General features: G+C 53.9%; 1 protein-coding gene across 2 annotated transcripts; it reads left to right on the top strand.

The window, feature by feature from the left end:
• The first annotated feature begins 765 nt into the window (after nt 1-765).
• MFGE8 (milk fat globule EGF and factor V/VIII domain containing) lies at nt 766-14,235 on the top strand. Of its 2 annotated transcripts, XM_084773605.1 has the most exons (10): nt 766-927; nt 4,298-4,420; nt 4,631-4,762; nt 6,937-7,038; nt 7,258-7,439; nt 7,825-7,980; nt 8,808-8,952; nt 11,444-11,628; nt 13,210-13,359; nt 13,461-14,235. In XM_084773605.1, the coding sequence occupies exons 1-10, from the start codon at nt 855-857 to the stop codon at nt 13,596-13,598; spliced, it is 1,386 nt and encodes a 461-aa protein (XP_084629731.1). In that variant the 5' UTR covers nt 766-854; the 3' UTR covers nt 13,599-14,235. The 2 variants fall into 2 exon arrangements, with proteins under 2 accessions (XP_084629731.1, XP_084629732.1); XM_084773606.1 differs by lacking the exon at nt 6,937-7,038 and having other exon boundaries at nt 767-927.
• Nucleotides 14,236-14,681: the final 446 nt, after the last annotated feature.

Raw genomic sequence — 14,681 nt, 5'->3', positions numbered from 1 at the left:
GAGTGCTAGGTCTTAAGTGTTGATATTTGTCATTTTGCAAGATCTTACCAAATGAAGCTGAGCAGCCTTTTACCCTGTCGAAGATACGCATGCCTTAGCCTGTGACTGCACAGCCTCCACTAACTGTTAACAACTTGACACTGCCAATCTGATAAAAGAAACACACTACTCATTGTAGTCTGGATTTGCTGTTCTCTGATTATGAATAAGTATTAGCACTTTAAGTCTAAACAGCTTTTATTTTTAATTAATTAAACATCAAATTATCAGTCAACCAATCAACAAGTAAATAAGTAAATTTTGGAAACAGGGTCCCACTCTGTAGCCCGGACTAGCCTGGAACTCACTATGGAAGCCCACACTGGCGTCCAGCTGCAACTGCTGCCTGATCCTCCTGACCCCAGGGACTACAAGCATGAGCCAACGCCACTCCTGGATTATTTCATTTTATTGACTTATCTTTGCTGGCTGGGGAGTGAATTCAGGGTCTCCAGCATGCTTAGGGAAGCACTTCATTGTTGAGACACCTTTTAATTTCCTCCTGGGCATATTTTCCCTGTCCAGAAAACACTCAGGAAGCGGGACCTGGCCTCTGTCTGAGGAGTGGCGACGGGATGCAGGGCGTGGCTCAGGGGGAGGCTGAGGCGCTGGACCCCCCACTTCAGCCCTCCCTCTCCCCTCTGTGGCCAGTGGAGCTCCGCCTAGAGTCCGCCTGGGGCTGGCCTGGGCTGAGCACGTGGGCCAGTGGGCGGAGCGGAGAGCCCCATTTATTCCCCTGCGAGAGAAGAGCTGATGCAGGAACCGGCGGGTCCCGTCATCAGAGCGCTTGGACCCTGTGCGTCGTGTCCGGCAGCATGCAGCTCTCCCGTGCACTGGCCGTCCTGTGCGGCGTGCTGTTCTGCGCCTCCGGCCTCTTTGCCTCGTCAGGTGAGTCCCTCGCGCTGCCCTGTGGGCCTTGCCTTCTTCTGCCCAACGCTCGGAAGTTCTCAGTGGCGCCCTCCCTCCACCCTTACTGTTGACAAACTTGAGCAAAGCCTAGGGGACCCGCTCTGGGGCTACGCCCGGGTGGGAGAGGCAGACATGCTCAGCCTCCGCGCGCTCTGCGCCGGGGCCTTGGGGTAGTGGTTGTGGCTTGCGCACCGAGCGGAGACCCTGGACACCCGGTGACAACCCTGCCCTCCCCAGGGATGTGATTTACACATAACAAAGGAATCTGCTGCGTCGTGCCTCTTCTTGAGGCCACCGAGCTGTCTGCTCTCTAGTCCTTCCACTTAGGAGAGTCTAGGACTCTTGCGCGGCTACGTCTTCAGATAACTTTCCCCGCAACTCACTCCCGACCCCGGCTGGCTGGAGAATCCAATGAACTTTTGCGCCCCACTTGTTGGTGTTTGATCAGATAAAGGAGGAAAGGACTGGGGAGCCGGAGCGAGAGACTGGGCTGTAGGTGGAGCCGGTCAGGAACTTAGAAACGGGCTTCTTGCCTCCGCCTGGCCTTGGCGGGTTGCTTTATCTTCCAGAGCCCGCCTCCTCCGCGCGGAGGTCCCCGGTAGACATCTGGGCCTCCAGCAGGATGCTGCTGGTGAGTTCATCATGAGAAAGCAGTGCCCACATGGGGCGGGGTGAGCTCAGGGGCTCTTCAAGGAGCTTCTCCGTCGGTTTCTTATAAAAATGGGACTGGCTGCCGCAGGAAAGATCACAGCTGGGCCCAGCTCTGTCGTCTAGCAGCGGATCTGACCTCCAGGACGGAGCTGAAGGCATTGGGTGCCCCAAGCTTCCCTGAACTCCTGGTTTTTCCACTCAGCTGGAAAGATGCTTGAATCTCCTCTGACCCCTTTCACGCCTCTTCTCTGCCCTGTCCACAACCTGCCCTGGCCACGTGTCTCTGGGGACAGTTCCCAGAACAGGACCCTGAAATCCCATAGGATTTGTAGAGGTGCTGTCTCCGGGTCTCACACGCAGGTGACCAGCCTCAGTCCCCGACGACAGTTAAGGCAGGCAGGCGCTGGCCGCTTTCCACTTTCTGTTTTCTTCTCTGGACCTGTGGCTTGGTCCCGACTGCAGCTGTACGGGAGGCTGGAAGAGAGGCGCTTGTTGGGCCCGGGTGCCTAGGCTTTTGCCATTCCTGAGCGCCGTGTGAGGCTGTGACTGTGCCCTTCCAGGTCAGAGGGGATTAACCTGCTATTTAAAGCCAGTGACTAATAGTTCTGCTGCAGTGCCTTAGGATCCCCAGGCCCTTGCTGAGGTGGAGCTATGTGGGCTGGTGCTCGCTAATGGTGCAGCTTGCCTCCCTTGGGAGCCTGAGCTCTCTGGGGCTTTGGGCTTTGAGGGGGGCCCTTCTGCTTAAGATGGGCAGCTGTGGGGAGGCGAAGAGATCTTTTAGGTTTGATTCCAGTGAAAGGTTTGGGGTGGAGCCTACGATGCTAAGGTCGGGCAAAGAACCCTCTTCAGTATAGCAGACCTGGGGGCTGCTGTTCACTGGTTTGTGCTAGTGTCGGGGAACCCCCCCCCCCCCATAGATGGGAGTAAGATGAGCTTCTGAGGAAGGGTGCCTCCAGTCTCTGTCTGGGCATAGAGATGGGGTGAGGTTTGCCAGCTGCTTGGCTGAGCTGCATATAGTCCGTCAGATCACAGGCCAGGTGATCTCAGCCCACCCGTCCTCCTCTGTTCTCCATCCTGGCTGACAGTGCACATCTGTCACCCAGGCCTCTCCTCCACCTCCTCTGTCTGTGCTCTACGGAGTCTCTCAAATTCACCTTGTTCCCTCTGCCCTAATGTGTTTCCTTATTATTCCACCTGTGAGTTTCATCTGCTGCTGCCAGACCTCCTACACTTCAGGGGACTATCAGCCTTCCTGTGGGGCGGCCTTCCTCCTGTCAAACCTCAGTCTGGCGTGAGAGAGAGAGAGACAGAGACACACACAGACACACACAGATACACACACAGACACACACACACCACAGAGAGAGCCACACACACACAGACACACAACACACACAACACACACAGACAGACAGAGACAGAGACAGAGAAAGACAGGCAGACACAGAAAGACAGAGAGGCAGACATACACAGAGACAAAGAGACAGATGACAGACAGGCAGACAGAGAGGGACACAGACAGACAGACACACACACACACACACACACACACAGACAGGCAGACAGAGAGGGAGGCAGACACATACACAGGCACACACACACACACACACACACACACACACACACACACAGGCGTGTGTGCGCACACGCTCGCGCGAGGGGGAGGGGGGCTGGGACTTGTAAGCCAATGCTGGAACGGAGGGCTTAAGGAAGGCTAAAAAGCTATTGAGTGACTGCACCATACAAAGCCTAAACTTGCAACTCTTAAAGTACCACTCGTTCTGGCCTCAGTCCAGTTGCACCTGCACCGCTCTCCAACATGTTCTCAGCGTGTCTGCTTCTCTCTAGAATATTCTCGTTCTTCACCTTGTCACCCTTGCCATTCTTTCTTATATACATATATACATGTACATATGCATTATTGTCTGTGTATGTGTGTGAGCCTGGGTGTAGTATATGTGCGCCACTTGCATACAGGAGCCTTCAAAGGATACCAGATCCCCTGAAATAGAAGGTATAGGTGGCTATAAGCTGCCTGTGTGGGTGCTTTTCTGCAAGAGCAGTAAGTGCTTTTAACTTCTGAGCCATCTCTCTCGCCCTCATCCCTTTGTTTTTAAGATTTATTTTATTCTTTTAAAATTATGGGGCTGAAGAGATGGCTCAGCAGTTAAGAGCACTGTCTGCTCTTCCAGAGGTCCTGAGTTCAATTCCCAGTAACCACATGGTGGCTCACAACCATCTATAATGAGATCTAGTGCCCTCTTCTGGCCTGCAGGGGTACATGCAGTCTCTGTGTGGACTTGTGCCTGTGAGTACAGTTGCCTGAGAAGGCCACTGGTTTCAGATCCCCAGGGGCTGGAATTATAGGCAGTTTGTGAACTACCTGATCTGGGTGCTGATGTGCAAACCCCGGACCTCTAGAAGAGAGCATCAGGTGCTCTCAGCCTGAGCCAGGTCCCTGCCCTCCCCCCTTTTTTTCAGGCCCCTGTCCTTAATGATTTTCAGTTTTGGTAGTACCGGGGATTGAACCCAGGGCCTTGCCCATGCTGGGCAGGTGCTCTACCATTGAGCTACGTGCCTAGTCTCATTGGCTTCTTGAGAGGATAACCTCTGACTTCTGTCTCGAGTCCAGCATGTGCACATGGTAGCCAGACTCAAATGCGCTGACCAAATGATCACGTTTACACTACGATCGCAGGTGACTTCTGTGATTCCAGCATGTGCCAGAATGGTGGGACCTGCTTGATGGGCCAAGACAACGACGTCTACTGCCTCTGCCTGGAAGGCTTCACCGGCCTTTATTGTAATGAGACTGAGAAAGGTAACCTGCTCCCGGTGGCCCGCCTCCCTGACCCCTTCCCAAGTGGGTAGCCCTTGGAAAAGCCAGCGCTTTCAGTATTTGGGCGAAGTCATTTCTTAGCGGGGCTGATTCAGATGGGTCATTTGAGGCTGGATCACGTGCCGCTTTCTGGCTTGTTCTTAGTCCATTCCTGACTGCCTCTCCATCTCCTCTCTACCTCCTTGCTTCCAGGACCCTGCTTCCCAAACCCTTGCCACAATGATGGCAAATGCCAGGTGAACGAGGACAGAAAACGAGGGGACATCTTCACTCAGTACATCTGCCAGTGCCCTGTGGGCTATTCGGGCACCCACTGTGAGATCAGTGAGTACCAGGAGTCTGCCGCTGGGTGCGGACACGCGTGGTGAGGCTGCCTCCGTGGAGACTGAGGAGTGGACAGAGCTTCAGTGAGGACCCTCTTGTCCCCGTCCCAGGCTCCAGGCCTTAGCTTTCTCTCTGGGGACTTCAGGTCAGGCCTAGTGTTGTTGCAGGAGACTGAGAAGGTGAGAAGGTGAGAAGGTGACTGAGGTCGTGGGAATGCTATTTCCTGAGTCCATAGGCTGGAGACATACAGTGTCAGACCTAAATCTTGGGACTTTTTATTTTTATTTATTTTTTAATTTTTTTTTTAAACCAATAAGAGGAAACAGGCATGGTATTTAACTAGGAGCTCGGGCCAGCTCAGTGAATCATATTTGGGCCATGATTGACCTATGTGGTCAGGGAAGGTGGGGGGGTGGGGGGGGGGTGGGGGGGGGGGTGGGGGGGGTGGGGGGGGTGGGGTAGGGGTGGAGGGGAGGGGGAATAGGGAGGGTTGGGGGCGGGGTCCTAGGCAAGCTGGGTTGTCCTGTGCTGTAGGACAGCTAGAGGCCTGCCGTATGGGGAGGAGCTGACCCTCTCTGACCTGTTTGTCTATTCCCCGGGCTCCAGAGCGGCCTGGGTGAGTGCCAGCTAACATTGCTGGCTGTAGTCCAACGTGCTACCCCCAATGCCGGCCCAAACATACCACAGCTTTTCTTACCCTTTGTGTCACATGGGAAGGGCTGTGTTCAGGCAAGAGAGGGAAGAAGGGGTGGAGTGTGTGTGGGTGAATGCGTGTGTGTGTGTGTGTGTGTGTGTGTGTGTGTGTGTGTGTGTGAGAGAGAGAGAGAGAGAGAGAGAGAGAGAGAGAGAGAGAGAGAGAGAGCGTGTGCGTGCACTCTCATGTGTTAGGGGGTCCAGTTTCCAGCTATCTAGGTTAGGCTGTGTATATCCTGGGGGTGGGGGGCATGTATGAGTTGGGCTTTGAGGTTTGCTGCTGACCTGCAGAAGAAGGAGGAGAGCTGGCTCAGCTATGTGGGCAAGGGATGGGAGAATGGGAGGATGTGGACAGAGTGCCCAGGATGCTCCTGACTTAAGAGGAGATGGAGAAAAAGCTTGGTCGTTTTGAAGGCTGGACTGAAGCCAGATGAGTTGGAGATCCCGAGGGGGAGAATGGGGGAGCTCTGATGGCTTAGGCAGATGGAAGCCCTGGGTGGGGCCAGGTAAGCCTGCTAATTACCGAGTGGGAGCCAAGCTAACCATGGTGTATCTGTGTGGGAATTAACTATGTAGCCTTCTCTGGGCTGCCAGGTCTAGAGCTGCCTCTGGGCTGGATGGGAGCACCTGGCACCGAGGGTGGGTGGTGCCCACACAGGCTTCAGGAGTGTGTGTGTCGGAGGATGGGGGTGCGGGTGGGGGGAACCTCACTCTCCTTTGTGTGGTACCCTGTTTCTGGTGCCACTGCCAAGGCTGCCCCTTTGGGTCCTTTGGGGTGTGGATATTATGGGTGTGAGGTATCAGCAGCCTGGCCTGGCCCAGATATCGTGGGTGTGTAGCCCCATTTGACATCTTACCCTCTCTGTCATGTTGGGGGGAACCTGCTCAGCATGAGCCTCCACTGCTGCCGTTCTGTACGCTGTCCCTGGGTTCCCCCTGGTGGCAGAAGCCCTGGGCACACACCGTGGGTGTCCAGAGGGATGGTAGGGTGGGTCCTCTTGTCAACAGGGTTGATCGCTGTGCTGAGTTTCTGGTGTCACGTTGCTGGTGACATGTTAACAGATGGGTAGGTGGGTTAAGGCCTTAGGGTCAAAGGCACAGAGGATATGGAAGAGAGCCGGATGATGTTTATACTCTTCCCCAGAAACTGCTGGCGGGATTCTAGAAAGTACCATGCAGAGTCAGGAGTGCTGTCAAAAGCCTATATTTGGGGCTTCAGCCAGCATGGGAGAGACTCTGTCTGTCTCCAGTCAATACGGCCTGGGGATGTCGCTGAGTGGCAGCTTGCCTAGTTTACTTGGGTTTAATTCCCAGTACTACACATGTGCTCTGAAGATGAAGAAAAGGCTGTTTTGTGTGGAATACCTTCCCTGTTTGATACTGTCCAAGGCAGCACCTCTCTTTCCTTAAGCCACCCCTCCTGGGCGAGCCAGGCCTGGGGCTGCTGAGGAAGAGGCCATCTTGGTCTTTTCTCCTACCAGTGAATGCGACCATGTTCTACAAAATGAAGGAACTCTACTTGTTCAGCACAGCTGACCCCACCCTGACCCCCAACCCTGGTCTTTCCAACAACTCAGTGTCCCGTGAGTTAACGCTGCTTGGCCCCCTCTTTCCTGTGCCTCCCGTGCCATCTTCTCTTGCATTTGGTGTCTGTGTCCCTTGGTGTTGTCTGCTCTGAGCGAGGGTCTGAAGTTTCTCTCTGTCTCTCTGTCCTTACCGGAGGCCACATGGTTTTTGTCTGTGGTCATAGCTGGGCTCTGGAACTTTGGATTGGGCCCCTGATGGTCGCTCTCTCCCTTCAGGTTGCTCTACAAAGCTGGGCATGGAAAAGGGCGCGATTGCCGACTCACAGATCTCTGCCTCATCTGTGTACGTAAGCTTCATGGGTATGCAGCACTGGGGCCCAGAACTGGCTCGTCTGCACGCCTCAGCGGTGGTCAATGCGTGGACAGCCAGCAACTACGACAGCAAGCCGTGGATCCAGGTAGGAAAACCGCACTGTGCAGGGTGATAGGAAACACAGAGGGGGTGAATGTGGCTGCACTGGGGACTCAGAACCTGATCCATGCAGGACGATAGGTGACTGTGAGTGAAGCGCCTGCCTATGGGGGGAGGGGTCGGGAAGCAGGGGGGCAGCCTTGGGCCTGCTGCAAGTGGGCAGAGTATGAGGAGAAATGACCATTAATGAAGGGGCTTTGGCACCCACAGGCCTCTGGGGGTCTTGGCACTCATGGGTGTTTCAGAGCACAGGCTCTAGAACCTCAGAGGAGAAACCAGCTCCTTGGAGAAGGAACTAACCAGTGAGGGAGCCGATTAGATTTGGAGAGAACCGAGTGATGAAGGGACCACTTTTCTCACCCGGGGCCCAGGTGAACCTTCTGCGGAAGATGCGGGTGTCAGGCCTGATGACGCAGGGTGCCAGGCGCGCACTGAGGATGGAATACGTAAAGACCTTCAAGGTGGCTTTCAGCCTCGATGGGCGCAAGTTCGTGTTTATCCAGGACGAAAATGGATCTGGAGACAAGGTGGGCCCAAAGAGAGGCTACTAGGCCTGGCGTGGTGGCGCACACCTTTAATCCCAGCACTCGGGAGGCAGAGGCAGGAGGATCTTTGTGAGTTCGAGGCTAGCCTGGTCTACAAAGGGAGTCCGGGATAGCCAAGGCTACACGGAGAAACCCTGTCTCAAACAAAACAAAACAAAGCCAAAAACAAACAAGAGGGCCTACTAAAGTCAGCACCCTTGAGAGTCTATCCCTGAGGGAGAGGCAAGAACATCCGGAGTGATCGGCTCGAGGTGACTCTTCAAGCGTTCCTTGGTACCTAGGAATGGACAGACTCCGTCTGATTGTGGTTACCGGACGCAATCTCATCTGATATGGATTGAGACTCAGAGTAGGGCCGTGCCCTGGGAGGGGTGGGAGCTGGGGTGGATCTGGGCTGCATTCTGAACATTCCAGGGCTACACCATACAGCTGTGAAGATGTAATTACTAAGCGGGCGCCATTTGCAGGACAGATACCGTAACAGGTCTGTGTTTCTGTCTGTCTGGAAGTTATTGGTACCATCAAGTCTTTTGAGAACGTACACACAGGCACCCTGGATAGCCCTGTGTGAATGGGGGGGGGCCTTATGCCTGGGCCCTGCCATGCCAAGAGAAGGCAGAGAAGGGCGCTGTCCTGACGGTGGTGGGGTGTTTTAAAGCAAGGGCTGCAGGCTGAGTCCATGTTGGCTCTGCGGAGCCCGCTCTTCCGGTCTTATGATGATGGCTCTCAGGCCTGAAGAGGAAGAAGTCCTGTCCTGGAGCTGGCTGACAAACCTGCTTCCCCCTTCAGTCCGATCCTTTCCCTTCTAGGAGTTTTTGGGTAACCAGGACAACCACAGCGTCAAGGTTAACATGTTCAACCCCCCTGTGGAGGCGCAGTACATAAGGCTGTACCCTGTTTCCTGCCATGGACTCTGCACCCTCCGCTTCGAGCTCCTGGGCTGTGAGTTGCACGGTGAGTGCTGACAGGTTTAGATTTCTCTGTCCCTGTGTTGTGAGCTCCTCGGGGACTGTCATGGAGAGTGGCCCACAGAGTCCTGCCCGGGACTTCCAGTCTGCCAGCCGTTTTGGATGGCCATTTTTTACTTCTTAGTATTTCTGTTTATTTTGGTTCCTGGTGCTTCTAGAATAAGCAGTGAGTCCCACAAGATTGCAGGAGACTGTCTGTCTTCTTTGTTGCTGTATTTCCAGGGCCCCAGACACATGGGTGCTTAGTAAATCTTTGACGAGGGATGAAGAATGAATGAATGAATGAATGAATGAATGAAAGAAAGAAAGAAAGAAAGAAAGAAAGAAAGAAAGAAAGGACACTTAGGTGCCTTATTCATCCAAGATACCCAGCTGGGAGGTGCAAGCCTAGTGCTTTCCCCTCAGATATCATCTGCCACCTGCATTGTGAAGTCCTGCAAGTGCTTCTAAGGACCCCAGAGCTTGGAGCATCTAAAGATGGGATGGGGTGGAGGTGAACATGTGAGGGTGGGTGGGGTGGGAGGAGCAGAAAGGAGGTTGCTGCTGAACCTGAGAGAGGTCTCTCTGACCAATACTGCCATCTAGTTGAGGCCCACTGTCTCTTTTTGAGGCCCGTTTCTCTTTGCTGCCATAGTGCCCCCTGCTGGCCACTTGGGGTAACTGTAGGCCTGGCTTGGCTGGACTGGCGTGCTCGCTTTATAAACCTGCTTGCACGTCCTGCTGTGCTTCCTTTGCCTATCAAAGGCACCGTTTCTTGTTACTGCATTTCAGATGCTTTTCACAAGTTCTCCTCCAATACCCCGCCTCAAGTGCTAGCAACTCTCCTGAATGCCGGGCACACACACTACCACTGACCCACACCCAAGGGGTGGATTTTTTGTTTTGTTTTGGTTTTGAGACAAGGTTACTCTACAGAGCCCTAACTGTCCTGGAACTCATTGTATAGACCAGGCTGGCCTCAACCCACAGCGATCCACCTGCCTCTGCCTCCTGAGTGCTGGGATTAAAGGCATCCATCATGTCCAGCCCCCCCCCCCACACCCTTTTTTAAAGGTATAGATTTAAGCTAATATGCTTCTATTACCAAACTTGGGGGTCACAGTCTGTACCATAAAAATCAAATTTGGCCACCTGTCCTCAAGAACTGAAATAGCCAAATTAATAGTCAAATGTGGGAAGAGATTTATTCAGTGTAGCCAAATGAGGGAAGGTGGACAAAGATCCAGTGATCCCCTTCAAGTCCATATTTGGGGTCCTGAAGTGAGTTTAAAGTTTGAATAGAAGGCTTGCACATATATCTAAGCAGTCCTGAGGTATGGACCCACCCACCATTGTCTGGGCTGCTGGTCTCATCCTGGCAAGTTGTTAAAATGTATAAAATGTTTTTCATGGGGGGGGGGCCTCACAAGGCCTTTTCCCAACATCGGGTTCCTGGGAGAATTTGCGTTTATTGGTATCCATTGTTTCCATAGTGGCTCTTTAGAAATCAGTTTCTGCCAGGAAGGTAATCCTTCTCCTAGAGCCATTGCCTTTTGCAGCATGTGACTCAGTATTTTTATTTTATTTTTTATTTTTCAAGACAAGGTTTCTCTATGTAGCCTAGGCTGTCCTAGACTCGCTTTGTAGACCAGGCTGGCCTCAGACTCACAGCGATCCACCTGCCTCTGCCTCCCGAGTGCTGTGACTCGGTATTTTATAAAGGACTAGTGTGGCCTGGCCACTGCTCCCTGGGGTCGGTCACGCAGCCTTCACTGCTGTCTTAGACTGAGGCCTTCGGTTCTTAAAGTTGCCAGGGTAGTGAAGCTGGGAATGGTTTAAGGCTCAGAGTGGGGCAAGCTGTTCCTCACACCAGTGAGCAGAGCTGTGTGGCATCTGCCTCTCCCCGGGCCTGGCAGCTGGGAAGTGTTGATGCAGTGTGTGGGGTGAGGGTTAGAGCTGATTCCAGCTGAAGTGAAGAGACAGAGAGAAGAAGCAAAGGTTAGGCAGCAGCTGGCCTTGGAAGGCAGATAGGAAGTCCAAGAGGATGCCAAGTGGGGCGTGATGGGAGGATCTTTGCGTTTTGGGCAGTGTTTCTCTGTGTATCCGTGGCTGTTGGGGAAACTGGAGTATCTCTTGAGCCCAGGAGTTCAAAGGCCAGTCTGGGTGACACAGCTAGACCCAGTTCAAAAATCAAGACCAGAGGGTGGGTCATCACTTGCTAACAAGAAGCCACGGGTTCAGCTTCCGGCACCGCTTAACCTGGGTGTTGGGGTGCATGCTTGTAATTCTCTCCCTGGGGAGGTGTAGGTGGGAGGATCAGCCCCATTCAAGGACATCCGTGACTGCATAAGGAGTTTAATCCAGCCTGGGCTACATGAAATACTGCCTCAAAAACCAAAAAACCAAACCAAACCACAACCCCCCAAATAAAAGCAGCTAAGGAGCCACAGCCCTTCCTCCTACCTACACAGACTGGTGACTGTCCCTTTTGCCCACAGGGTGTTCTGAGCCCCTGGGCCTGAAGAACAAAACGATTCCTGACAGACAGGTAACAGCCTCCAGCAGCTACAAGACCTGGAACCTGACAGTCTTTGGCTGGTACCCCTACTTGGGGCGGTTGGACGGGCAGGGCAGGATCAATGCTTGGACAGCCAAGAGCAACAGTGCCAAGGAGTGGCTGCAGGTGAGAGTGGGTGGGATTGTGACCTCAGCCCCGCCCCACCCTCTGTTCTGCAGGGGATTTCCTGAAAAGTCTTGATTTCCTTCAGGTTTTTTTCCTTTCTTTCTCCTTATGCTTGCCTTTTTCTCTTGACCCTGCTTTCACCCAGGCCTCTTTGTGAAAAAGGGGTGTGTGCGTGCACACACACACACACACACACACACACACACACACACACACACGCAGGAGTAGCACCACCCCATCAGCTGCCACAGGGTTGGCAAGTCTTCCCTGTGGGCAGCAGGGCAGGATGGCAGAGGGCCCTTTAGGACTTCATGTCAGCAAAGCACAGGTGTTCTCCCATTCAGTGTATCTGGGAAGTCTCAGAGGGGATGGAAAATCAGAGAGAGGGGGTGCACATGGGGAGTCCTGGCAGGTTGTGTGGGGCCTTACCTGCTGGTTGGGTGTGAGCTGGCCTTGTAGCCTAGATCTGGGGACTGTCTGTCCAGGGGGCCAGTTTCAAGGATGGTCAGGGCCAAGGGCGAGCACTTGTCTGCAGGCCAGAGACGCTCAGCCAGAGTTGGTTTCATTAGGATCCACCTGCTCTTGGGCTCTCAGTCAGTCAGGTCCTCACAGGGCTCCAGGCAGCCAGACAGGTTTCAGAAGCAGTTTCCACTCCTGCAGGTTGTGGCCTCTCAGCCTGCTCATCATACCCCAAGATACATCTGATGCAGAAGCCTTTTGGAGTTGGCCAAGGCCTGGACCTCTCAAATAGACTTCACTGAGTTTTACTGTGCTGGAGTTCATGTGTGTCAAAGTGGATTATTTGTGCATCTTCCTTCCTAACTTCCTTCCTTCCTTCCTTCCTTCCTTCCTTCCTTCCTTTTTACTTCATATTTTTGCATTATTGGAGTTAGAACCCAGGGTCTTGGGCATTCTAGACCAGTGCTTGCCACTGAACTATATCCCCACTCCCCTTGTATTTTGAGACTGGGTGTTGCTATGTAGCCAGGTTGACCTTCAACCCCATCCTCAGCCTCCCAAGTGCTGGAGTTACAGGTGAGTACCACCATCCATGACTCTGTGTTCATTTTATGGATGAGTGTCTTAGTTAGGGTTACTACTGTTGTGGTTAAACACCACTACCAAATAGCAAAAGCGGGCGTGGGGGGGTGGTGGTTGAGGAGGAAGGTGATTCAGCATAGACATCCATATTGCTGTTCATCATTGAAGGAAGTCAGGACAGGAACTCAAACGGGGCAGGAACCTGGAGGCAGGAGCAGATGCAGAGGCCACAGAGTGGTGCTGCATACTGGGTTCTTAAAGAACCCAGGACCAGTGACCCAGGGATGAAACCACTCACAATGGGCTGGGCTATCCCCCCTTCAGTCACTAATTGAGAAAATGCCCTACAGCTAGATCTCATGGGAGCATTTTCTCAACTGAGGCTCCTTGCTCTCTGATGACTCTTAACTTGTGTCAAGTTGACATAAGACTAGCCAGTACAATGAGGAGACAGGCTAGCTGGCCATCCTCAGTGGGTCTGTCTTTACTCCCTCCCAAAGAGGCGTCAAGCTGGAACAGTGTTGGGCTTTTTTCCTGTAGGTTGACCTGGGCACTCCGAAGACAGTGTCTGGAATCATCACTCAGGGGGCCCGTGACTTTGGCACCATCCAGTATGTGGCATCCTATAAGGTGGCCTATAGTAATGACGGTGTGCACTGGACCGTGTATGAGGAACAAGGGACCAGCAAGGTGTGTGTCTGTCTAGCTGCAATTCCTGGGGTACTGTGGGGTTCTGAGGTGTGGGGAGGTGGCAGACTATGGGGTACTCTTGACACACCTATTGTTTCCAGGTCTTCCCTGGCAACTCGGACAACAACTCCCACAAGAAGAACGTTTTTGAGACACCCTTCATGGCTCGCTATGTGCGTGTCCTTCCTGTGTCCTGGCATAACCGCATCACCATGCGCCTGGAGCTTCTGGGCTGTTAACACTCACTTCTTCTAGCCCAAATGACCAGAACGGCCAGAGGCGGAGGCACCTCCTGTCCCTGCCTCCCAGGCCCTGCTGCCCTCTGTGGCTGACTGCCTCCTCAACCCTCCCTCTGATGTACTGGGGGTGGAGGCAGGGAGGAAGAGGGGGTGTCAGACTTGCCCTTCACCCTGCAGCGCCCCCACCCCCAGGCCTCCTGCTAGCCCCTTTTCTCAGGCATTCTGGGGGAATTGGATCAGTCTGAGATGAATAGAAAAGAAGAATGAAGTCAGGGTATCCGGGCTATCGGTACCTGCCAACCACCTTCCAGCCAGGGATTGACTCAAGGCTGAAGAGACCTCCGGGGCCCCGCCCCTCCCTGCACACCACCACATTCCTCCATGCTCCAGTCCAGGAAGAAGAGGCCCACGCCTGCTTGCTGCCTCTTGGGTCACCGGATACTGCGTCTTATCTCCCCTCCCAAGAGCCCCCCCCCCCCTTGACCCTTGCTCTGCCACCTCAGATCACAAGGGGCCTGGCGGGTCTGGAGAGACAGGTGGGCTCTGGCCGGTTGGCAAGCTGGCTGTGGGCCCTCCGCTGGCTTGCTACTGTAGTTAACAGGCAGACTCCAAAATACATTTGTGCTCTCCACCGGAACTTCTGTACTTCCTCATTGCCTGGTCTAACCTGGACTGCCTGGTGCTGCTCTCCGCCCCCCACCCCTACCCCTGCCCTCCAGAGCCCAAGACTCTTATGTGTTTGCCAGACTGCAAATAGCTTAAGAGTGGGGAGGGGTGGGTGGGGGTGGGGTGAGGTTAGTAGTAGGATTCTTTCTCTTCCAAGCCTGACTCACATCTTCCCCTGTCTCTACCTCTGGGTCTGGCTGGCAGCTGCCATCTGGTGAAGGGCCAGGGAGGGCCTGGCACAGAGGTGGCTCCTGTGAATGCCCCTGCTCCCTTACTTCACTAAGAAGGTGGGCGAGGCCTGGTAATTTCCATTTTCTTGGTAACGGGAGTGCTGGGCTGGAGACATTGGAAACTGAGCAAACCTAGCTTAGGGAGAAAGAGGGCCCTGGTGTGCTGGGTAGCCCGGGGCTGGGGTGG

This window comes from Acomys minous (genome assembly GCF_964271855.1).
Source record: "Acomys minous genome assembly, chromosome: 2".
NCBI classification, from domain to species: domain Eukaryota; kingdom Metazoa; phylum Chordata; class Mammalia; order Rodentia; family Muridae; genus Acomys; species Acomys minous.
Note: the sequence above shows the minus strand (reverse complement) of the source record. Positions and strands in the feature narration are given on the sequence as shown.